The sequence below is a fragment of the Nymphaea colorata genome, chromosome 12 (assembly GCF_008831285.2).
Source record: "Nymphaea colorata isolate Beijing-Zhang1983 chromosome 12, ASM883128v2, whole genome shotgun sequence".
Taxonomy (NCBI): Eukaryota; Viridiplantae; Streptophyta; class Magnoliopsida; order Nymphaeales; family Nymphaeaceae; genus Nymphaea; species Nymphaea colorata.
This window is the reverse complement of record NC_045149.1, coordinates 12,523,499-12,548,290: the sequence shown is the minus strand read 5'-3', so window position 1 is coordinate 12,548,290 and position 24,792 is coordinate 12,523,499. Positions and strand designations below refer to the sequence as shown.

The 24,792-nt window shown below is 39.7% G+C and overlaps 1 protein-coding gene across 4 annotated transcripts in view; it reads right to left on the bottom strand.

Annotated features, from left to right (window-relative positions):
• The window catches only part of LOC116265646 (tripeptidyl-peptidase 2), a 109,013-nt gene that overhangs the window by 53,041 nt on the left and 31,180 nt on the right, over positions 1-24,792 (bottom strand). For 3 of the 4 annotated variants that reach the window (XM_031646395.2, XM_031646391.2, XM_031646392.2), the window contains 9 exons: positions 22,418-22,546; positions 22,179-22,279; positions 21,928-22,045; positions 5,145-5,224; positions 1,531-1,603; positions 999-1,084; positions 822-873; positions 628-759; positions 444-515 (listed from right to left, as the gene is read on the bottom strand). In XM_031646395.2, coding sequence (XP_031502255.1) covers positions 444-515; positions 628-759; positions 822-873; positions 999-1,084; positions 1,531-1,603; positions 5,145-5,224; positions 21,928-22,045; positions 22,179-22,279; positions 22,418-22,546 — 843 coding nt within the window. The remainder of the gene's footprint in view (positions 1-443; positions 516-627; positions 760-821; positions 874-998; positions 1,085-1,530; positions 1,604-5,144; positions 5,225-21,927; positions 22,046-22,178; positions 22,280-22,417; positions 22,547-24,792) is intronic. The other variant, XM_031646393.2, reaches the window with a different exon arrangement.

Here is a 24,792-nt window from a genome sequence, read left to right as displayed (position 1 = left end):
AACATTGATTATCTTGCGTGTAAATGGTTCACTCAGATTCCCCCTAATAGGAATTCACACGAAAACAGGAGTAAGCGATGGAGCAAAAATTAAAAAAACGTGAAACTTGAAAGCAATAATGAACTGAAAAGGGCAAAGTGAAATACTCTTGGGCTTACTTCAAGGATAGCGGGCAAAGTGAAATACTCTTGGGCTTACTTCAAGGATAGCAACTCAAAACACATACAAGGAAGTTTAAGATTCCTTAAGCATAAGAGATCACATAAAATGACATGACATTGTGTTCCTATAAACTAGTATAGGAAAGTCGTAAGCAGGTCCTGGTCATCAGTATATGCAGCCATGTTTCAGTGATTAGCTGCAATCACCCAACAAGAATTTAATGTGCATTTCCTTCTGGATATTCATTATGTCCTCAAATCACAACTACTTAACAAACATACCTCTTCGTCTACACGCTCAGATAAGCTCTTTTTGCTATCAAAACCATCTTTTTCTTTATCCTTCTCATCAAGCTGAGAGAAGAAGTATCATTTGTTAAAATTAATCTAGTCACAATTTTATTCTGGTTCACAAATAGTTCAAATGGAAGCATGTTCAGCGAACAATATGAAGAAAATTTCCAACCTTAGGTGGAACCATATACGATAATGGGTAGAAAACAGGACAGGTCTGAGTGTTTTTTCCATCTTCCTTTGCTCCAAGGGAGAGGCTCCCATAGCTGATCTCACCAAGCAGTATAGATCCAGCTGAACAACACTGTAACATGCTCACATGGTTAAGAAAGAGACAAAACAAATAAAGTTTAAATGCCTCCCTACCTTTGGAAGTTTGTCCTTGGGTGGTGGGCCCACATAAAAGGCCTCCCTTTCGCTGAGGAAAAACACAAACAAGTGTTCTTAAGCAACTTAAATCATGACTCATAGAGTAGCATATGATGTGAATATCTGTAGGCAACTCCAACTTAAAATGAAGGTTGCCAATTATAATAGACTTACCCAGGTACTAAAACCAAGGATGTAAAGCTGCTGTTCCCAGTTATAGGTCCATCTGGTTGACTAAAGCAGCTCAAGTGTATGAAATCCTGAAACCAATTAAAAAGGATATGTTGAATATTTAGTTCAAAAGAGATGTTTCAAAGCCTCCAAATAATGCATCAAATTAGTTTAGGAACCACAATTTGGATTCTTACTATATAATACAGAAAATAAGATGGTACCCTAATTTCTTTAAATTTCCTATCCCAGCAAATGTAAAAACAAAAAGCATGACAGAAAGAAATGCTAATAACTCAGAAAGTAAAATAATCAATGAATTAGAAAACTGTCATGCCAACAACAATACATAGCAATCGCTCAAAGATTTAGGAAAGAATGAGACTTCAAAGGAGAATAGGAGTAAGGTGCTAAAGATGGAATAGTCAGGAAGTAAACTCCATAGCAGGAAGGAAAGCAACAGCAAATACATCTTCTCAGTTCAGTTTCTTTTAGAAAATGGTTGATCGAGATAGTGAAATTTAATATCAAGTACCTTGGCTTCCAAGTTTCTTTCGATGAACAAAACAAGTTCCTTCATTTTCTCAAGATAATGTATGTTTTCGTGCCTGCAAAATAATTAGATGAGCTAATGCAATAAGCACAAAATATGAACAGTTTTCTATGAGAAAATTATTGAATGAATTGGGTAAGATTTTAACAGAACACCTGAAAAGTAGAAAAGGTATCAGAATAAGACATATTCAACATGAATTTTATCACATAAACCCAGTGTTATTGTTCCATTCTATGTAGTGAAAAGGTCTAGCTGCACAAAAGAACAAGTAGCGTAGCAAACAAATGTGTCACAAGAAAGATATCCTCACTGACTATCTTCTTCTCTTCTTGCTTTCTTACCTCATCAGATTCAAACCTCTCCAATTTGTGATTCAGAAGATCTTGGACATGGCATAAGGCTGCAATCTTTCCAGGGAGTGTGGATTGGTTAGACTTACTGTAAATCTTGTATATATATATAGAATTCACATTCAGCCTATATGTATGTATATGTATAATCTATAATTATATATGCTTCAATGCATGTATGGTTGTAGTTTTGCATGCATATGACTGTTATATATATCTGTCAATTTGTATTTGTATTTTTTTTTTTTAATTCTGTGTGAGCCTAGGTTGGTCAAAGCTGGGTTTGACCAAGCTTTTAGAGCCGTTCGAGCCAGCCCAATAGCTAACTCCTTGCTGCTCTTTCTTGCTTTGTTTTTAGCTCCTTTTATATATATAGATATATATATATATATATATATATCAGATATTATCTGTTTAAATAAGCTATTTTTGAACAGCTTTTTGAGTGATTAATAATATTATTCAGAGTCATACTGCATTTCTTTGGGTCATAGTACTTTGTTTTGTAATCTTATTTAGCTGATTAACAGCTATAACATCGTATCAGAGCCTGTATTATTGTTGTTCCAAGCTATTTATTACTGAAGAATCTGTGCTATCTGCTGCTGAGAAAAGACTGCCTGCTCACCAACTGCTTGGTAAAATTCCTTTGAACACTTCTGTTTTTCTCTCTTTGTGCTGCCAAATAATGATTTGCTTCAGGTCTTACATTGTTTTGAATACTATGTCACATAGGTACGGTTCAGACTATTTTCAAAAAAAACTCGGACATGGGGGTACAGCCGTTTTAGCAAACAATATATATATATATATATATAAAAACAAAAAATAAGAATTCAAACAAACAAAATAACACATTCATGATTCAAAATTTATAGATTCCGACGAAGGTATTATTGAGCAAAATATGAAAATAACATACTAAAAATCCAAAATATATTAATTGTTAAACTCTGATGTTATATATTAATAAATTTGTTATTTGAAACAGCATTAATTTTTTATGATAGAGGCATGTCATTGACTTCTATTGTTCTACATTACTGATTTTCAGTCTGGCTTGAAAGCACTAGTGAAAACTGAGAATAAACAATGTGAAAACAAAAAAATGAAACCCTAAATTTTGGGCAGGAAAATTCTATGGTTAAAAATAAAAAATTTTACATGTAAATGGGAAAACTGCAATAACTTTTATTATACCTGATATTTTAGCAAAGTCTCTACTCCAAGTGATTACAACGCACGAGATCAAAAATTAGGCAAATTTCGTTGCCGATGGACACTTTCTCTCTCCTCGTTTTTCTCTCTCTACCCTCTCATTCTCTTTCCTCTCTCTCTCTTTCTCCTCTTCTCTCTCCTTCTCCTCTTCTCCCTCACGCTCCTCTTCTCCCTCACGCTGCACACCAAAGGGGGTGGCAACCCCTATTTATAACAAAAAAAAAATTATTATTTTCTATCACTTATTTTATTATATTTTATATTATTCTATCGAGAGGAGGTTTAGAAAAATGATAATATATTTCAAGGAGGTTTGTTCAATTAATTAGATGTAAATGATTAGTTTCAGTTCCGGTCGTGCACTCTCAAGCCCAAATCTAAGCATCTGCACATCCATGATTGCATATGTTCCACTCAGTCGCTAATATCATTTCTTGCAACTTCCTAAGAAGGCTTTTTTTCTGATGTACTTATCAAGATGTGACTTTCTTCAGAGAACATTAGTGAACCATTGGAATTTTTTAAAACTTAAAAATATGAAAAAGAAAAGAGAAATGATGAGCTAATAAGTTTTCCAATATTTTTCCTGGCAAAATTTTATAGAAAATATAAAGGCATTTTGAATGCCAAAAAGGAAACCAGATGGAAAAAGAACACATGTTTAATCAGCTTAAAATATGACAAAATAGACATGGAAAAGTCAAGAAAATAGAGAATAACTTGGAATAATATTGCAATAATATCATGACATTATTAGTTCTGGTAATATTTTAAAATACTGATACATTTTGACAATATTACCAGTTGTCATCAAAATGTCCATAGCTGCACCATGGGTGCTTCTAATGGCTGCTGCACCCATGTCGCACCCCTGTCGATGCTGGTGCTGGTGATGATGTCTGTTCGACATAGCACATCCGGTTCATTTAGCCAAACCGGGCCAAAACCGACCATTTTAAATGTGAATATAACTAAATTATCTCTATACAAAAAGTTTATATATAAATATAGGTAACAAGGCAGCCACTAAACTGTTAAATAACTATGTAGCAAATGATTTATATACATATACATACATCATCGCCGCACCAGAACCTAATATTTTTTGAAAAATTGTGCACCCGTAACCCTGCGCCTATGTGACATAGATCCTGGGTTAGGTCCAAAACGTTCGAGATATTTGTGTTCATTCTAAGAACGTTAACGTGAAACATTCCTTTAAAGCAGCATGGAAGGATTCAACCAAGTTGGCGGTGAAGCCAGAAATATATCTAATGACTGAAAGTGGAAGGGAAGAGGTGGACATGGTTAAATCACTACGAGGAGAAACAACAATGAGCCTTCATAATTATGGCTTAACAACCCCCTTTATGTTGTCAAAATCTACAAATTGAACATATTAGCCTCCTCACTTTCAGAAAATCATGTATGAAACAGAAGATCAAAAGTAGGAATGATGTAATTCTTACCCATTTAGACAAGGATATCATCATTAATAGAAAGAGTAAGCTATGAATATCATTAAGACAAGATTAGTGTTTTCTCCTCAACATTTAAGACATAAACTTGCATCATTTTAACATAATGAAGTCCCAATGCTCAAAAACAATTGAACTACTCAAGGACTTCAGCCATATGCTTGATAGAAAGCAGTTTGAACTTTGAACAGTCAGCTTTTACAGTCCATTTATCATATCAAACAGCGTTAGATGAAACAGAGGTACTCTGCATTCTTTTAATTGCATGAAAAAATGCCTCCTGACACAAGAATTTTAAGGAATACATACAACGCAAAAATAGCAGCAGAATATGAAAAAAAAATAGGAAAGCAGCTTTATAACAAGCCACATTAACAGATCACCTATTTTCATTAAGTGCAACTGTGCATGATTCATCAATGTAAACCTATTATTGGCTTGCAAAATTTTGGCAGTTAAAAGTTATGCAATAATCATGGAAAATATCTGAGATAGAACTGAAACGCATGAAAAGCTTTCCACATTAGAATCAATGATTTAATAGTACCTTATAGACATTCGCAAAGTGTAGTCCCCTTTAGGAAGCTTCAAAGGCTTTGGGTAAACATCTCCTGTTCCATATATTCGCTAGAAGCAGGAAAGCAATCAGCTCCCTTAAAAGTTTCCGGGTTAAGGGGGACAAAGATACAAGGGAGTTATTAAACAATTCATGCATTTAACATAAAAACTAAAGTTTACCTCCTTTTCGATAATGTTTACAAGTCTTTCTACTGAAACTTTTTTCCAGAATGAGCCATTTTTTATAAAATGTTCATACATACTCATGTGTCAGGTAATCCTGAGACTTTGTTAAGTTTTCTTGGCCCTTGGCCATTCACTAGGTTGGTCTCGCAAATGAGGCAGATAAGGACACAAGTTTGGCCCAACCAACAGAACCAACTATATTGACTTACAGGATATCATCTCATAAAAGGTGCACTTTTCCAACTCCTCTATTCACATAATGATAACCAGTAAACTTGCCAAAGCCACCAATCAATGGAAGCCACAGTGGCTGAAATTCTTTCAACAATTTCTACGCAAGGCTTTAATTGAGAAAGTCTCAGACATTTTAATAGAAAAAAGAATAAATTCTGAGATACAAGGTTTTCTAATATATTTCTTGAAAAAATATAAACAAGTAGAAAAGATATGTAAGAACATAAAAAGAAAACAAATAAAAATTGCACCCAAAGAATACAGACAAAAGGAAGAAAAATTAGGAAAAATTATTAAGAATGCCGCAGGATGATCTAACACTAGTGACAATATTGCATCATTTACTTTTGGTGATATCTAAAAATACTGGAATGTTTTTTGCCGATATTTTTGGTTGGCTTAAAAATGTAGGTAATATCAAAGATATTTTCAAAATATTGGAGAGATTATTTCTCATATTTATTATGCTTGCAGCTTCCATACGAAAAACAGTAGTAAATGTTCACATGCCAACCATTTGCAGGCAAATTTGTAAAAAGCCCTAGATGGCTCACAAGGGCCTATGGCCTTGTAAATAAATATACAGTTATTTGACATGCTTTGCTCCCAATGCACTTTACTCACTTGTGATGAGGGATGTGAAGGGACGTTAACAATGAAGAGAATAAGAAGCCAAGTCCATGTTTGTGGATCTGGCTTCAGATCCAACATTATTTAAGTTGTATCCTGTCCCCAACTCGTCAGACTTGTTATTTTGTGCATTACTTGGGTACCCTTATATAATGTTACACAATGGAGGAAGGAATATGAGAGAGAGAGAGAGAGACAGAGACGGAAAATTTTTCTTATTTCATATCGTGCCCTAATCTCTACTTAAATAGAGATTAGGGATCGACTGGGGCTGTTACATAAGTAAGACACATAAAGTTGTAAAATGACAAAAGAGGACTCTAACTTTTAAATAATCAGAAAACTACCATACTTTCTGACTTTGTCATACGGTCACGGCAAAATAGGCCGTGTACCCGCTTCGACACGCCGACACGGCGATCCCCACATGGGACACGACAGGATACGGCTTGGATCGGGTTTGGGTCAGACCCGATCCGAACCGTTAAATCTACCCAACTTTTTAACGACAAAAAATTTCTTTACGCCCAACCCTCGACTTCTCTCCACTTCACCAGCGACGAGTGTTGCAGCAGAGGACTTCGGCGACAATGGCAAGCGACGGCAATGGCATCCGGCGGCATCGGGTGGTGTCCGGTGGCAGCTGGCGACGGACAGGTAAGTGTTTTTTTTTTCGATATTAGAACTTAGGGTTTCATGTTCTTCATTTGGGTTTTTTTTTTTTTTTTTTTTTTTTTTTTTTTTTTTTGGATTTGGGGTTTTTTTCCGCCGTTCTTCATCCTTAACTCTTCTTCAATGCTATGGACGGTTTTTTCTTTTGGATTTGCCGATTTGGGGATGTTCTGTTTGAGTGTGTATGGTTGTATGTGTTCGTTTGAATTTTTATGGCTGTATGCATTCGTTTGAATGCTGTGAACATGAACTTCTCTTTTGTAGTGATCTTCATGTGTAATCTGTGAACATTTATGTGTGTGTTTTTGTGTAAATGGAGGCTGTGTGCACATATTTTTTTCTGATTTACATATTAACTACAAGTGAGCTAATATATTCTGTCGTTGCGGTATTTTCCCTTGGAAGCAAAAGCTTCAACAGAACATCCCCAAATCATCCATTGCACAAATGTTTTTCATCCAGGATTTTTTTTGTGTTTTTTTTTTACCTGTGCAATAAGTCTGCATGTTTATAATTTGTTGTATACTTGTATTGTTTTATTCCTTCAATTTTATGTTCATTATATGTTCTTTGTTCAATTTCATGTTTTTTTTTTATCATTTTTTAGAATATAAAATTTGTCATGTCCGCGTATCCGAAAATTTTGAAAGTTGTTGTGTTTGTACATGTATCCCCGTACCCGTACCCGCACCCGTGTGACAAAGCTTTCTGATTTCAACAATCCCCCTCAAGCTGGAGCATAGATAACAACCATGTTCAACTTGTCACAACATCTAGAGAAATCACCAATCGAAAGAGCCTTAGTAAACATATTTGCTGCCATAAGCTACATGAACCGTAGACACCACACCTTCTTTTATAAGATCCCGAACATAATGACAATCCACCTCTATGTGTTTAGTTCTTTCATGAAATACTGGATTGTTTGCAATGTAAGTGGCAGCCTTGTTATCACAGTACATTTTCATAGGAAGAGGAACATGAATACTCATATTTGTTAGCATAGATTTAACCCACGTCATCTCAGCCGTTGTTTGAGCCATTGCTCTATATTCAGATTTTGCACTTGATCTAGAGACTACATTTTGTTTCTTGCTTCTCCATGATATGAGATTGCCCCCAACCAAGATACAAAAGCCAGTGGTGGATTTTCTATCATCAACAAACCCTGCATAGTCAGCATCACTGTAAGCAACAACTTCTAGAGATTCATCTTTCTTAAAGAGGAGGCCTCTACCCGGGGATGACTTTAGGTATTTCAACACCATCAACGCAGTATCCCAGTGGAATTTTCTAGGTTTTTCCATAAACTGACTTAATTTCCCAACAACAAAGCTAATGTTTGGTCTTGTTACAGTAACATAAAGAAGTTTGCCAATGAGAGACTTGTAAAATCATAAATCTACTGGTTTTAATTGATTATCATGAAGTTGAAGATGTGAATTCATAGGGAGATTAGCCGGCTTGGTCCCTAGCATCCATGTGTCCTGCAGTAGGTCAAGGACATACTTCCTCTGAGACAATACTAAGCATTTTTTGTTCTGTGCAACCTCAATCTCAAGGAAATATCGCAAGTGACCAAGATCTTTCGTGAAAAAATGCTTTTGAAGGAAAGTTTTTGTAGCTGAGATTTCTTGATCACAATCACCTGTCAAGATAATGTCATCAACATATACTACCATAACAACTACACATTTGGAGGTCTTCTTGATGAATAGAGAATGATCCAAATGAGATATTTCAAATCCACATTGTGAAAACCACCTCTGATAATTTGTGGAACCACGCCCTGGGACTTTGTTTGAGTCCATAGATAGCCTTCTTCAGACGACACACTTTACTACACTCCCCCTGTCGCTCGAACCCTGGGGGTTGCTGCATATATACAGTCTCCTCAAGATCACCATAAAGAAAGGCATTATTCACATCAAGCTGATACATAAGTCAATCAGAGTATACCGTAACAGAAATAATGAGGCGAATTGAGCCCAACATGGCCACAAAAGAGAACGTCTCAAAAAGGTCAACTACGTATGTTTGAGTGTAACCCTCAGACACTAATCGAGCCTTATATCGCTCTACTGACCCATATGAACGATACTTGACTGTAAATACCCATTTGGAGCCAACAATGTCACAATTTTCAAGTAGATCAACCAATTCCCATGTACCACGCTGTACGAGAACATCCATCTCATTTTGCATAGCTTTCCACCATTTACAGTCTAGTAATATATGTTCATGACTAGTTGGTATAGTAAGGACTAACATAGCCTTAAGAAACTGTTGTAAGTTGTCACCAAGATGGCTAGTGGAGACAAAGTGAGAGATAGGATGCATTGTACACTATCTCTTGCCTTTGCACAGGGCTATAGGCAAGTCATGTGAATGATCAACTTCAGGTATACTTACTTCAATGGAGCTCACATCCTGAGGAGAGTCAGATGGTCAACCATGAGAGGGATCCTGTCGCGAGTGTAGACCAATGGAGGGTCCTGAAACCTATTCATAGTTGGAGTAGGAGAAGGAAAAGATTACAACGGGATAGGAGGAATAGGTAGAGGAATAGGACATGACATCTCAGATGACACAAAAGTACGGCTACAGTAAGACCGAGACTCGAAAAAAGTGACGTCCGTACCGATATACTCTTTTTGAGTTACCGGATCAAAGCACTTGTACCCTTTTTGGTTTCTAGGATAGCCAACGAACACACACTTAATGGCTTGAGCAGAAAGTTTATCACGTTTAGGCCCAAGAATGTGAACAAAACAGGTACACCGAAAAAGTTTTGATGCAACAAGAAATAATTTTCTATTGGGATACACAAGGTTAAAAGGCACTTTGTTGTCAATAGAAGATGAAGGTAAACGATTTGTTAGGTAACAAGCCATGAGTATGGCATCACCCCACTAGTATGCTGGTACATGATTATGAAGCATTAGGGTATGAGCAACAGTTAGAAGTTGCCTATGTTTTCGTTCGGCAACTTCATTTTGTTGTGAGGTGTGAGGGCATGTAAATTGAGAAGAGATACCATTTTCAGCATAAAAGGTTATTAAGATAGATGATTTGAACTCGAGAGAATTATCAGTGCGAATATACTTAACCACAGAAACAAACTGACTTTTTATTTCAATAATCAAGTTTTTGAGAATACAAATTACTTCAGACCTTTCCTTCAAAAGGAATACCCAACTGACTCGAGAGTAATCATCAACAACGACCAAAAAATACTTAAACTTAGCTCTGCTAGCAACCTTGCTAGGCCCCCACACATCAACATGGAGAAGATCAAACAAACATTGACTCGAAGGACTAAGACTCAAAGGAAAACTACTACAAGTGTGCTTGCCAAGTTGACAAGCCTCACACTGAAAAGACTTTGGGACTGAGAAATTAGGTAAGATAGAACGGAGCTTGGGCGCTGAAGGATGACCAAGCTTGAGATGCCACTGGAAGAATGTAGACTGTGATGTAGAGGAGGTAGCAGCAAGACCCATAGTAGACGCCCTCTTTCTCATACCCACCACCAATCATCTTCCTAGTTTGCAAGTCCTGAAATGAGCATGAACCAGGGTCAAAAATAATGCGCCAGTGTAAATCAGTAGTCAACTGTTTGACAGAGAGCAAATGAGATGGAATTTCACGAGCATATAAAACATGAGGAATAGTCATAGACTGAGAAAGCTTCACATCTCCATAACCCAATGTGGGTGACATTCTACCATCTGCAATTTTGACATGATGTGGCTGAGAGAATCTATGTAAAGTAGTGAAAGAACCAGGTCTACTGCAGAAATGACTCGATGCTCCAGAATCAATAATCCAAGAGATACCTGAATCAGGCGTGGATGTACCCGCTAAGAAGGCTCGATCAATCAAAGTTGTGGAAGCTAAAGCCTGTGACGCTTTGTGTGCTAAAAACTGCTCATACTCAACTTTGTCAATGCTAACTGTAACTCTCTCTGGTATTGTGCTAGATGAAGAGCTCTCCACTATAGGGAGTGGCAACCTATGCAGAGCCCATAGGAGGATGAGTAAGGCTCTCAGATGACCATACCTCTCCCCTGTGACAGAGGATGGACGACCATGTTTATCCCAACAACGATCCTCCAAGTGTCTCATCTTTCCACAATAGGTGCATTGGAACCTCCCCCGACGACGAGTTCCACGACCTATATCTCTTCCTCTGGCACTATAGGTGGTGCCCTGACCACGACCACCTCCCACAGCAAGAGCAGAAGTTGGCATCACACCAACTGGTTAGGACAAGCTAATAGCCAAACGACTAAGTCTGTTGTATGCATCAGAGAGATCAGGAATTTCAGTCCCAGTGAGCATCTGATCCTTGGCAGCGACATACTCAAAAGAGAGACCAACAAGAAACTTTGCAACCATGGTAGGTTCAAAGTATGACTTATAACAAGATTTGCATGAAGGGGGCAGGAATTTCAGTCGCTCATAGGTAGCTTTAACTGTTGCAAAGTATTGTGATAGATCCTGATTTCCCTGTCGGAGGTTGTGCAATTTTTCTTCAACTTGAAGGATTTTACTTACATTTTTATCTTGTGAATATGTCTGCCTAAGGAATTCCTACATCTCCTTAATAGTAGTATAGTAAGTAATAGTAGAGGCAATTTGTGGTTAAACGTTGTTCATAATCCAAGACATAACCATGTTGTCGTCCTCTTCCCAAGTCATGTACTTCCCTGACTTGTTAATAAATTCATCCTCTTCAATTATGTGTATCATTGTCACCCTCTAGTTTGTTGCTCTCAGCCATAATGAACCACAGCAGGAATTAAGAACAAGAATACCACGATAAAATTGTGCAGCAACTAGGGCACAAGAAAAATAGTCCTATTTATAATCAATCAGTCATGCAAAGGAGCTGATGGACGGAAAAGTTTTTTTTATTTCATATTGTGCCCTAATCTCTACTTAAATAGAGATTAGGGATCGGCTGGGGCTGTTACATAAGACACATAAAGTTGTAAAATGACAAAAGAGGACTCTAACTTTTAAATAATCAGAAAACTACCATACTTAAAAATAAACTTTCTGATTTCAACATATAAAATATATGTTAATGTTCTAATGAGGTAAGGACATGCCTAAACAGATTGAGGCTACCACTTTTACTGTTAAGGAAACCCTTTGCATCTTGTCTCTTGTTCTCCTTCATAGGTGAATGAATTTGGATATTAAGAACTGACAACTCTTCCATGATTCCATCCAAACTGCTATTACCATGCTAGTGGATGATAAAACAAATGATAAGAAGATGGGAGCACTCCAAATGCTCAACACGCTGAACGGTGCGGTAAAGGCAATGGTCGAACCAATAAAGGAACTCATGCACTTAAATATAACCATAAATGGTAAGTCCACAACTGCAATGGTGGTTATCAGTTCTACATGTAAGTTAGCCCGAAATGAGGTGAAAAAGTTGGAGCTCACCCTTGAGAAAGAAATGCCATTCATGAAGGTCGAGAACTCATAAGCAAAGTCCATTCATAGAGTGGCCAGGGGAGTGGTTGTGTAGATTAAGGCAATGTTGTAAAAGGCATATCGTAACGCGCATCGGTCGGGCCGGCCTATATGCCGTATCATAATGTTTGGTAATTTATTGTAAACTTATCATAAAATTATTTTTTTAATCATGAAAAAATAAAAAAAAATCAGAAAAAATAAAAAAAAATAGAGAAATCATAAAAACATGTGTTGTATGAAGAATTCATTATTCATCACACAATGAATATTCATGATTCATCATTTAAAAAATAACAATAACATCATAAAATAAATGGAAACATATGGTGAACTTTACAAAACAATAGAAATATACTTGAAATTGAGAGACTATACATTTTGTAGAAGAAAAAACACACAAGCCCTCTTTTTCAAAACACAAATGGGTTTCCCATAGTAAATCTCCCTTCAAACCGGCAATCTCTCCCTCAAATCGACAATTTATTTGGCAATTTCTCCCTAAAACCAATAAAAAAGTCTCCCTCCCAGAGCTCATCAAAGTGTTAGAAATGAAGAGGAAGAGGTTGTTTTAAAAAACATCAACCAAAAGGACCTTTTTAAAAGTTGCACTATATCATAAGATATGGGCCGTATCAGTCGTATCATATAATATGACAATTGTATCTTAAGATATGGCCAATACACCTAATGTGTGTCATAGGCACATCATATAGGTTTTGCCGACCTATACGAGATGTTGATATGGATAACACTGGATTAAGGGGTGGAAGGGAAATACCAACCTTAGTATCGCTGATGGATGAATTCAAGTTGATTCTAGTCATGAAGCACATGAGTATAGCAAAGATGGTCCGAATGCCACACCTTTGAACAGTAGGTGTTTTAGATAAGAGGTTCTTATGCATAGTCCCAAGTCCCAACAATAGCTATGAGGAAAGATAAGGGCAAGGTTTCAATGTGACGTAGTTGGTGGCAATTAGAAAGAGTTTAACACGTTGCATGGTGTAGTTCTAAAGGTGCTTGTGATTGTCTTGAAGAAATTCACAAAGGTGACGCTTGGAGCTCCGAAAAGGCGAAAACTGTTTCTACCTCGTTATCTAATAGATTATATCACATGGGTACGAGTGCGGACAAAATTCAAAATCACGGGTACAACATATATACATATAATATGGAAAAAAATACATTCATTAAGATTACAATCCAATACAACACATATACATTGAACACATAATTAAGATACAGCAATATATAACAGCATGTATGCAGTTGCAGTCACGAAAGTGGAAAAGAGAACATGGCAGTTGTTTGTAGTGTGATGCAGAATAGAAAGGACAGGAAGATGCCTTCAACATCTGCATACACTTGGCAAGTTGGCAGGAAGATGTATTCGTAAATGCTCCAACTACCTTCTCGACACTAATGAATATAATATTCTATTTATACCTTGACAAGTTTGCATAGTGAATTTGGATGACATAGTTGTGTACAACTTCATGATAGAAGAGCACATTCAACATCTGCATACACTTTACTAGAATTTGATGAAAAATAGCTTATATATGAAATGAGAAATCAGAAAAGTGTCAATTTGGTGGACCAGAGGTGGAATTATTGGGCCACATCATTGCACACTGAACAGCTGCAAATGGACTCCAAGAAGATATCAACAATTGTGGAATCGAAGCTGCCATCCGATGCTTGTTGGCCAAGCCAATTACTATCATCAATTTATTGAAGGATATTGACAGACAATTCTGCCCCTAATGGATTTTCTAAAGAAGTATGTGTCATACCAATGAAATGAATATAGTAAGATCACCTTGAAATGTGTCGTCATAGGAGAACCTGTAACAACTAACAACCCGACCCACTCCTGGGCTCCAGCCCCTGGTCCAACGGATCCCAACCTGGCCCCTAGCAGTTTCGGTTCTAGCCCAAAAGGTTAGGAACAAGGACAACCAACAACTTAACAACCCCCTTTATAAGTTCCTCAAGATCCCTCACAATCTTCAATCCGAGACTAAATTTTTGGGGATTTACAGAAGCAATGTTGATGCTACCTTGTTCTTTAAAGCATTGGAGGTTCAAATGGATGCCTCTAACTTTGCAGTCGTAATGTGCTGATGCAAAAAGACAACCCCATTGCTTTTGAGAGCAGAGAGTTAAAGGACACTGAATTATAGTATCATACGCACAGAAGGGAAATAGCTGCCATCATACACTACATTCTTCTCTAGCGCCATTTCTACCAGCTATTTCCAAGCCAAAAGAAAATTACAGCTAAGCAAGTGTGTTGGCAAAAATCCTTGGCAGAGTTCAATGTGGTCTTGGAACATAAGCTAGGCTGCACCAATGTCGTTGCGGACCCACTGAGACATAAGGCTTCTGCTACTCAGGCAGATGAGGCATTTGAAGCAGAGGTAGAGAGTGACCTCATGGACCACATTAGTGAAGAAATTAAGAGGGACCTTATACCCAGAAACTTATATTGTTGGCAAAGGGAATCTTTTGACGATTACAAGAGGGCATTTATGCCATAGGTCTTAGCTATAAGATATGTGCTTATCACTCTCAATGGTTAGCCATCTTGGGAATCATCAAACACGGCACCCTCAGAACTGGCATATTACTGGCCATAGATGTGGAACGATGTGGAAGGCTATGTCTCCACCTACCATGTTCATTAGCATGAAAATGTGAGTAACCAGAAACTGGCTTAATTGCTAGAACCTCTTCCCATTATAGAGCATCCATGGGAGAACATCTCTATGGGCTTCATTATAGGCTTGTCCAAGGTGGCTGGAAGCACAGCCATCTTGGATGGGTAGTCATTCAGTTTTCAAAGTGTGCTACCTCTATGTCAGCACTACAGAGATATGATGTGAAGCTGGCTTTGAAACTGCTGGTTCAAAACATGATAAAGCTATAAGGAAAATCAGATAACATATTCAATCATCTAGACCCTCACTTCACTAGCAGGTTTTCAGAAGACATCTTACATCTGCCCATGACCAAATTGTTGTCTATTCACCAACAGACCCAAGTCCAAACGAGAGGATCAGTATTCTATTGAAAGAGTACCTCTAACATTTCATCAATGTGAATCAGGAGACACAATTTAACTCTCTTATAATCAGCAAAGAGCAAATCATCTCGCTGCATTCCCTTTGTAGAAACACGAACCACAAGAAGGGAGCAGAGAAAGAACACACAATATACGTGGAAAACCTCAGAAAGAGGTGAAATACCACAGGGAGGCTCTGACCTAGGGGCAAACCGCAACCCTAGGAGAGAGAAAATTATATTCACTTAATTCAACACTTACACATAAGTGACAATATATAGAGGGAGAGAGGAGAAGCCGCCTAGGGTACCGAGCCCGCCTCGGTACCCGCGCCCCATAGAACCGGGTCCAGATATGGACCCGATTCCCACAACAACATATTCTAACACTCCCCCTCAAGCTTGGCATACATGTCAAACATGCCAAGCTTGCTAACATTCTTTTCGAATGAAGAAGTACAAAGCCCTTTAGTTAGGACGTCTGCAACTTGATCTTCAGACTTCATATATGGCAGAATCAGCTCCTTTGAGTCAATGCGTTCCCGGATAAAGTGACGGTCAATCTCCACATGTTTGGTCCTGTCATGTAGAACTGGATTATTGGCAAGATTAATCGCAGACTTGTTGTCACAGTACATCTTCATTTTATCTTCCAGTTCCACACCAATATCAGTCAAAAGGATCTTCAGCCATAGCATCTCTGTAACTCCCATTGCAACAGCCCTGTACTCAGCCTCAGCACTAGACCTCGAACAAACTTCTTGCCTCTTACTTCTCCAAACAACTAGGTTACCTCCAAGAAAGATACAATACCCTGTAGTGGACCTCCTTGTGTCAGTGCAACCTGCCCAATCTGCATCTGAGTAGCCCTCAATAGTAAGTTTGTCTTGTCGAGTATACAGCAGTCCTTTTCCTGGGTCATTCTTTAGATATCCCAACACTCTTTCTGCACTCTTCCAGTGACAATCCGTGGGAGCATGCATAAATTGACTTAGCACATTTACCGCATACGTGATATCAGGGCGAGTTAGAGTAAGATAGATAAGCTTACCTACTAGCCTCTGATATCGCCCTTTTCCTTCCTCATCCAGAATAGTGCCTGTCTTGATACTTATCTTAGTCCCCGATTCCATAGGAGTAAGATAGGGCCTACAACCAAGTTTACCTGTCTCCTTTAGTAAGTCAAGAGTGTACTTCCTTTGATTCATAACCAGCCCTGTCTCTGATCGAGCAATCTCTATCCCCAGAAAGTATCTCAGCTTACCTAGATCCTTGAGGTCGAGTTCTTTAGCTAATCTCTCCTTCATCTTCCTGTTTTCTTCCTCATCACTGCCAGTGACAATCATATCATCAACGTAGACAAGGAGAAGACTCACCAGACCATCTCTCTGCTTTATGAATAGGGTATGATCTCCATTTCCTTGCTTGTACCCAGTAGACTTCATAACGATCCTTAGTCTCTCAAACCAAGCTCTAGGCGACCGCTTCAAGCCATACAAAGCTTTCTTGAGGTGACAACATTTTCCCTCTTGAACATACCCTGGAGGCATGCTCATATAGACTTCTTCCTCCAGATGGCCGTTCAAGAATGCATTTTTAACATCAAGCTGGTCCATGCGCCACTTCCTGTGCACAGCAAGAGCAAGAATAACCCTCACGGTCTTCAACTTTGCAACAGGGGCAAAGGTCTCAAGATAGTCGATCCCATACTTCTGGCTGAACCCCTTTGCAACCAGACGAGCTTTATATCGATCTACAGTGCCATCAGGTTTATACTTCACGTTGTACACCCACTTAGAGCCAACTAAGTGTGTCCCTTTAGGGATATCAACAACTTCCCATGTTTTGTTCTTAGCTAACGCACCCATCTCCTCCGTCATAGCATGTAACCACTTGGGGTCATCCTTAGCATCATCCACCGACCTGGGAATAACAACTTTGGATAAGGTTGTGATAAAACATTTGTAATTTGTACTGAGCTTAGCATAAGAAACAAATCTCTGAATAGGGTGAGAAGTACATGACCTGGTGCCTTTGCGCAAAGCAATGGGGAGCTCTTCATTCGATGGACTTGGGTCATCCAGGGAGATCACAGGATTGGGATTGGTTCTATCCTCATCACCAACATCTTCCACTGTAGCTTTCTCCTTTCTGACATAAACCTGGCCAAACAAGTGATCCCTGGCAACAGTGGGCTGAGCATCCACCGTGACCCCTTCCATATGACTGCCCTTCTCATTACTGACCGTGACCGTGTCAATCACACTAAGACTAACCTTGTAGTCCAAAAACTCCATAAACTGAATCAGCTGATTAGAGGAATACTCTTCCCCTTTGTTCCCAAGACACTCCCCCTGAAGAGGATTCACCGAAAAATACGACTCATGTTCATGAAATGTGACATCCCTCGAAACATACACTTTGGAAGTAGTAGGATCCACACATTTGTACCCTTTCTGAGTGGAAGAGTACCCCAAGAAAACTCCTTTAATAGACCGGGGATCAAGTTTTTTTAGAGTAGGGCTATGATTATGCACAAAACAACTGCACCCAAAGACACAAGGAGTAAGAGGCCACGGATTCTGAGTGGGCCACAGGGTAGAATAAGGAGACTGACCATCCAACACCCTAGTAGGCATACGGTTAATGAGGTGTGCACTAGTGAGAAGTGCATCACCCCAATACCGCTTCGGGACATGGCGTTGGAACATAATGGCCCGGGTAACATTCAAAAGATGACGATTTTTATGTTCAGCTATACCATTTTGAGGAGGGGTATAACTACAAGAGGTTTCATGAACAATACCCTTGCCTTTCAAGAAATCATCAAGGGATTGAGAGACATATTCCCTAGCATTATCCGTACGGAAAGCTTGAACAGTTGTATGGAATTGAGTCTCAACAAAGGCAACAAAGTTTTTCACAACTACTGGAACCTGACTACGTTCTTGCAACAAGTACACGAACGTACATGTAGAGTAATCATCAATAAGCGTCAAAAAATAGTGACAACCACCACACGTGGGTACTCCAGAAGGACCCCAAACATCGGAATGAACTAAGGCAAACGGATGAGTGGTTTTATTCAATGAGATAGGGTACGAAGCCCTGACATGTTTAGCCAATTGACACACTTCACAAGCGAATGAGTCAATGGAGACAGAAGCAAACAAATGAGGAAACAACTTCTTTATTAACTGGAATGGGAGATGTCCAAGACGCTCGTGCCATCGCAGAACAGTAGATCTATCATTCACCCCAGACAAGTGCCCACTCGTGGCAGAAATCAATGCTGAAGCAACTTGCACCGGCAATCTGTAGAGCCCATCAGTAACCGAACCAATCCCAATCTTCTTCCCCGTCACCAAGTCCTGCAGGGAACAGTGATCAGTAGAGAAAATCAGATTACAGTTTAATTCTTTAGTAATACTGCTGACAGAGAGTAAGTTCACAGGAATATTTGGAACATGCAGGGCATTGTGGAGACGGTATTTGTTCAACAGGGACAAGCTCCCTTTCCCAGCCACAGAGATAGAAGACCCATCTGCCATAGACACGCGTTGCTTGCCAGAGGAAAGTTGATATTCTTGAAAGAGTTTAGAGTCCCCTGTCATGTGGTGAGTGGCTCCACTATCAACAATCCAATCACCAAGAGAAGGGTTACCTTGATCAGTCGAGGCAACGAGGGCTTGGGCTAGCTGAGCCCCTTCAGACGTGGAGGACTCCTCAGGGGTAGTAGATAGGAGGCTGATGTACGCCTGTAGCTCCTTGAGTTGAGCAGGGGACAGCTTGGACTTTGCACCACTAGAAGAATTGCTTTGACTGGAATCAGACACAGAAGGGCTGCGCTTGCCAGAGGGAGGACGACCTCTGACCAGTCTCTTCTCGGGATGAAGATCCCAACAGAAATCCACCGAATGCCCCAACTTGTTGCAATGAGTGCAATGCCGGGCAGGACGCTGCCCAGTCCCAGAGGCACGGCTGACAAAGGCAGAAGGGCCATGACCGGTGTCAAGATGCATCACCTGGCGACGTTGTTCTTCAGACTCAACTCGAGCATATACTTCCTCTATCCCCGGAATCTCATCACCATTAAGAATCTGGCTACGAATAGACTCAAATTCATCCCGCAGGCCTCCCAGAAACAAAAACGTACGGTCCATCCATTCCTTTTCCCAGTAGAGGGAATGATCTGAACCGCACTTCCACTCATCAGTCACATGATAATCTAGCTGCTCCCATTTGGTCTTCAGGGCAGCATAGAAGGCAGCAACAGACAAATCACCCTGTGTCAGGGAGTAAATACTGCGTTTAATCTGATAGGTGCGCAGATGTCTCTTCTTGCGACCATACATCTTCGCAAGCACAGTCCACATATCAAAAGAGGTCGGCTTCCGCAGAATGAGGGGCTGGATATCAGAGGACACGGAGCTGATAATCCATACCTTCACTTGGCTGTCCTCCAACGCCCACGTTGCCCAATGAGGATCAGATTTGATGGGCGCAGGTTTGTCGCCAGTGATGTAAGAGAGACGCCCACGGCTAGTAATCCCAATCTCGAGAGCGGCAGACCAAGATAGGTAATTGTCCTTGGTCAGACGGATGGAGGTGACCTGGATCGGCACGTTCTCAGTCTTGGAAGCGTTGCCCGCGTCAAGAACGACATCTTTTTGAGTCCCCATCGCGTCTGTCATCACAAACACGCACACAGCAACAAGAGGCACAGCGGTGAGAACGAGGCAGAGGCGACGGGAATGAGGCAGCGGCGACGGAAGGCATGCGGCGACGGCGGGGCAGGGCAGCGCTGGGAACAACGGCGGCGGCGTTCCTGATCACAGCAACAAGAGGCACAGCGGCGAGAACGAGGCAGCAGCGACGGGAGTGAGACAGCGGCGACGGAAGGCAGGCGGCGACGTTCCTGGGCGGCGGAAAAAAAACGACGGCGGCGCTGGGAACGATGGACGGCGGCGGCGGTCCTGGACGGCGTCAGCACTGAAACCAGCAATAGCGGCGGCGCTGGAAACGGCAACGGAGGCGGCACGATACCAGAACGGTGGAAAAAACACTACTTGCACACCAACGATCTCACACGCGGTGGCTCTGATACCATGTAGAAACACGAACCACAAGAAGGGAGCAGAGAAAGAACACACAATATACGTGGAAAACCTCAGAAAGAGATGAAAAACCACGGGGAGGCTCTGACCTAGGGGCAAACCGCAACCCTAGGAGAGAGAAAATTATATTCACTTAATTCAACACTTACACATAAGTGACAATATATAGAGGGAGAGAGGAGAGGCCGCCTAGGCTACCGAGCCCGCCTCGGTACCCGCGCCCCATAGAACCGGGTCCAGATATGGACCCGGTTCCCACAACAACATATTCTAACACCCTTAGAGATTGCAACTAGAAGGCAACCGCAAACACCATGGATTCCAATGGCCCCATAAATTTGTTAAAGACAATCATTTTTGGAAAGGTAGAAGCCAGACTATTCGATGACTAGCAAAGTGGAAAGACCAACCAAAGTCTGAAGCCACATGAGAAGAAGCTTGAGACCTGTAGTCATACCAGAAAAATTTCAATGACTACCACAAAGCTTATGATGTTGCGAAGGACATCAATGACTTAGGTGGTTGAGATTCATTGCACCCAACCATTTTGTAGTCATTAGCCCTTGCATAGCCTATCTAAAACCCCGGATGTGTCACAAGGGCCTATGGCCTTATAAATAGATGTACAGTCCCTTGACATGCTTCCACCTGCAGCAGGTAAGAAGCACACTCAGTCCCCTCTTGACTATTGTGCCAAGGGTACTTGCTTTTTACTGTTTTAGTAAGTCTTGCTTTAAGTTACCCATTGTCTTCTTTGCTCTTGTTGCACTCTCGTTCTCTTGTGACAGTCTGCCCACAAGGGCGCCTTCTTTCGAATTGCTTCTACAAACATGTGCAATGCCATGGCTGCATGTCTTCCTTGTGACGCACTGCGCAGGTTGAAGCTACAAGCCCATAACAAAAAACAATGTAGAAGCATTTTTTCTCTGAAGGAATATTTTCTTCACTGATGAACTTTTCTATCAGAATTTTGACCCAACAATTAACAAACATATATTTTTAAGTTTTGAACATATGTTTCCATTGGTGAAATATAACGCAGCCAAGTCTTTGACCTAAAATGGTCATGCAATTGAAATCTATCCCATAGGCATTCGTAGACAATCTAAACATAAACTACAATTCCCACCTTGAAAATCTGGTCCAAATACCCATGATTAGAAGATGGGAGAGAAGAAAAGAGTTGAGAATAGCATAGTGTAGGTCCCAGAAAAAGCAACATTAGACAGTCAAGAAGAGAAACCTAAAAGTCAACCTATTTATCTTTGCAATCATAAGGAATAAAGGAATCCCAACCTCAAGCCAGCAGACACAAATACTGTAGCACAAAAATTGTTAGGAAAAAAAATTATCAGGTAGAAGAAAATTTACCTTATTTGAGTCTGAAACCATATAGAACTGTGATTCAAATTTATTATCATAGATTCGATTATTGAGTAATGGCAATCTGGGAGTTATTTCAGCTGTCTCTTCCAATTTAAACTTGTAACTGCAATAGTATATGGGCAACAAAAAAGATGAATATGGATAAAACAAGGGAGATGATACATAAACAGAATTTGAACCAAATAAATGATCACATGAAGAAAGAAAGGAAGAAATATGGAGAAGCAACAACTCACGTAAGAATAAGTGCCAAAATCTGCTTTCCAGTAGGCAGTAAGTCACGCTTTTCAGGAAGAGGGAAAAGACTGCAATCACTTGGCCGGTAAGGAGTCCTTATCTGAAGGTAAAATTTTGAAAATTATTACACGTGCATTTCTCATCAAATGCGAACTGCAGAATTTCAGATGGTATTAAGTAGACAAAACAGACTCAATTAAACTCAAGAAAGAAAAAGTCAACTGGATACAAGGTTTGCCTTTTTTAAGACAGCGATTGGTCTAAGTTGTTCGGATGATAATGGAGCTTTAGCTTCAATTCTGAGAGGTGCCTCGCTGCCATCAAGCATCACAGCTTCTTGATCAGCTTCTATCCCATGAAATTCCATCTTGTGACATAATTTCATTGTCGACAACATACACGAAACAGAATAATCAGTTTTAAGAAATGTGGACAAATATTTCATGTGAAACTGAAACATTAGAAAACGAAACCAAAGAAGAAACCAATAAATTTAATCCAAATTCTTAGATTAGAGAAACTTTATAGCCGACATGTTCATATGCACTAACTTTACATCCATGGAACGGAACATTAAAGACATGGTCCGTCAAAAAAAAATAAAAAGATAAAAGTGAGAACTTTTAAGTTGTTCAACAATTTTGACGTACGTGTGGTTAGGTTCTGTAATCTAATCAGTAAGGTTAGCTGTCTTGAATTCACATAGCAGCTTTTTGATGGTCACATTAACTGACGTCTAGCTTCAGAAATGAACTTTTAACAAATCCTTTAACCATATATTGTTAGCATGCAAAATATGCACTAGCGTGCATATGCATATATGAGTGTTCAGGGTTTTTGTTTCAACTTTCAATTATGGGAGATTGTACTGATGCTTCAAATTATTTTTTAATAAAATCAGTACTTTATTCACAGCTTTGAACCAACTTATGTCTCTTTGCGGTAGGCTTTCTAATCACATGAAAAATGTGGAGAGTCCAAGAAGAGGCTCCTCAAATCAAGTCATAACACTTCATCTTGAACATTATTGGAAAACAACCATTCTCCTCTCAATTATTAAGTAATTCCAGACACGTAAAAGAGTTCACCTCGTCAACCACAATTTGCGTAATTGAACCTAGATGCAGTTCAGCAGATTACATAACCCAATTCAGCATCTTACACATTAGACTTTATTATCCATCAAATTCAGACATTATAGAAGGATAACATAGATCGGCATCACATCTCCTTGTTCCATAGCATATCTAGTGAGCCAGCAAACTTTATGACAAAGCATGACCTAAGTCACCTGGGTGCACCATTTCTGGACCCGCACCCGCATCGCGTTCGCACCCGCGCCAACGCGACGCGGGTGCAGGTGCGGGCGAGACCAAGATTCTCACCCAACCTGGTCAAAGTTGAGTCGGGTGCGGCTGACTAAAATCGCCTTTTTTCGACGCGAGCGTCGAACGCGAGTTGGGTGCAGTCAAACCGCACCATGTCCTCTTCCGTCCATTTTTTGGGGTTTTTTATTTTTAACAAATAGGGCATGATCGTCTCTCGTGTTGCCGCTGCTCTCTCTCTCCTTCCGCTGCAACGCTGCTTTCTCTCTCTCTCGGCGCTGCGACCGGCGTCCGCTGCTCTCCGTCTGGCGACCGGCGTCCACTGCTCTCTCAGTCTCCGATTTCTACCTCCATCCTCTCTATTCTTTCCACTTCTTTTCCACTCACAATCTGCGCTGCATTTTAGGAAGGTAAACTCTCTCTCTCTCACTCTTTGCAGCGTATTTTTCTTTTTATTGTTTGATTCTGATATCACGCTCCAATTTTGATTTCTCTCTGTTCTAGTGTTCCGTCTCGTCTCGTCTCTGTTTTAGTGTGCTGTTCTCACTCTACTGTTCTAGTGTTCTGTCTCGTCTCGTCTAGTGCAGCAGTGCATTTTCCTCTGGTTTAGTGTGATGTTCTCTATTTTAATGTGCTGTTTACGTTTCTGGAATAGTGATGCAACCTTGTGGTTTGTTTATGTGGTCGGTCGAGAGAGGTTTTCTTAGAGAGACTTCATATTATTAGGTGGCTTTGTACTATTCTATTAGTTGTGATTCTTGTGAAATTTTCTTAAGTTTTATTCTTGCTGCAGTGGTAAAATGCCATATTCTTCTCTAGCTTTTAGATTCTCCGACTTGCTGATACTATAATAAACTGTGCATACTACATGCTCATATCTTGTATAACAAAATCATGTTGAATTGATGATTGATAATGATATCATGATTAACAAATTGTAATTTTGATTTTGTTATTTAATAATTTTGTGGTTTAGAGACCATTTTTTGTCATATTATATATATATATATATATATATATATATATATATATTATAAATTAATAATAATAATAATCAATATTCTCGCCGCACCTAAATTTTTTGAGATGTGCCGCGCCGGCACCCACACCCTGCACCTTGGTGACATAGACCATGACCCATTTTTCATTACATTTGATCAGCCAGAAAATCTACTTATGGAGCCCAATAGTATTTACCAAAATCTCAGAAAGTACAAAATGAGAAGAGGTGGTGCCCACCATGATGACAAAAATGAAACAGGCTTATAAATAGAACAGCCATTTCAGT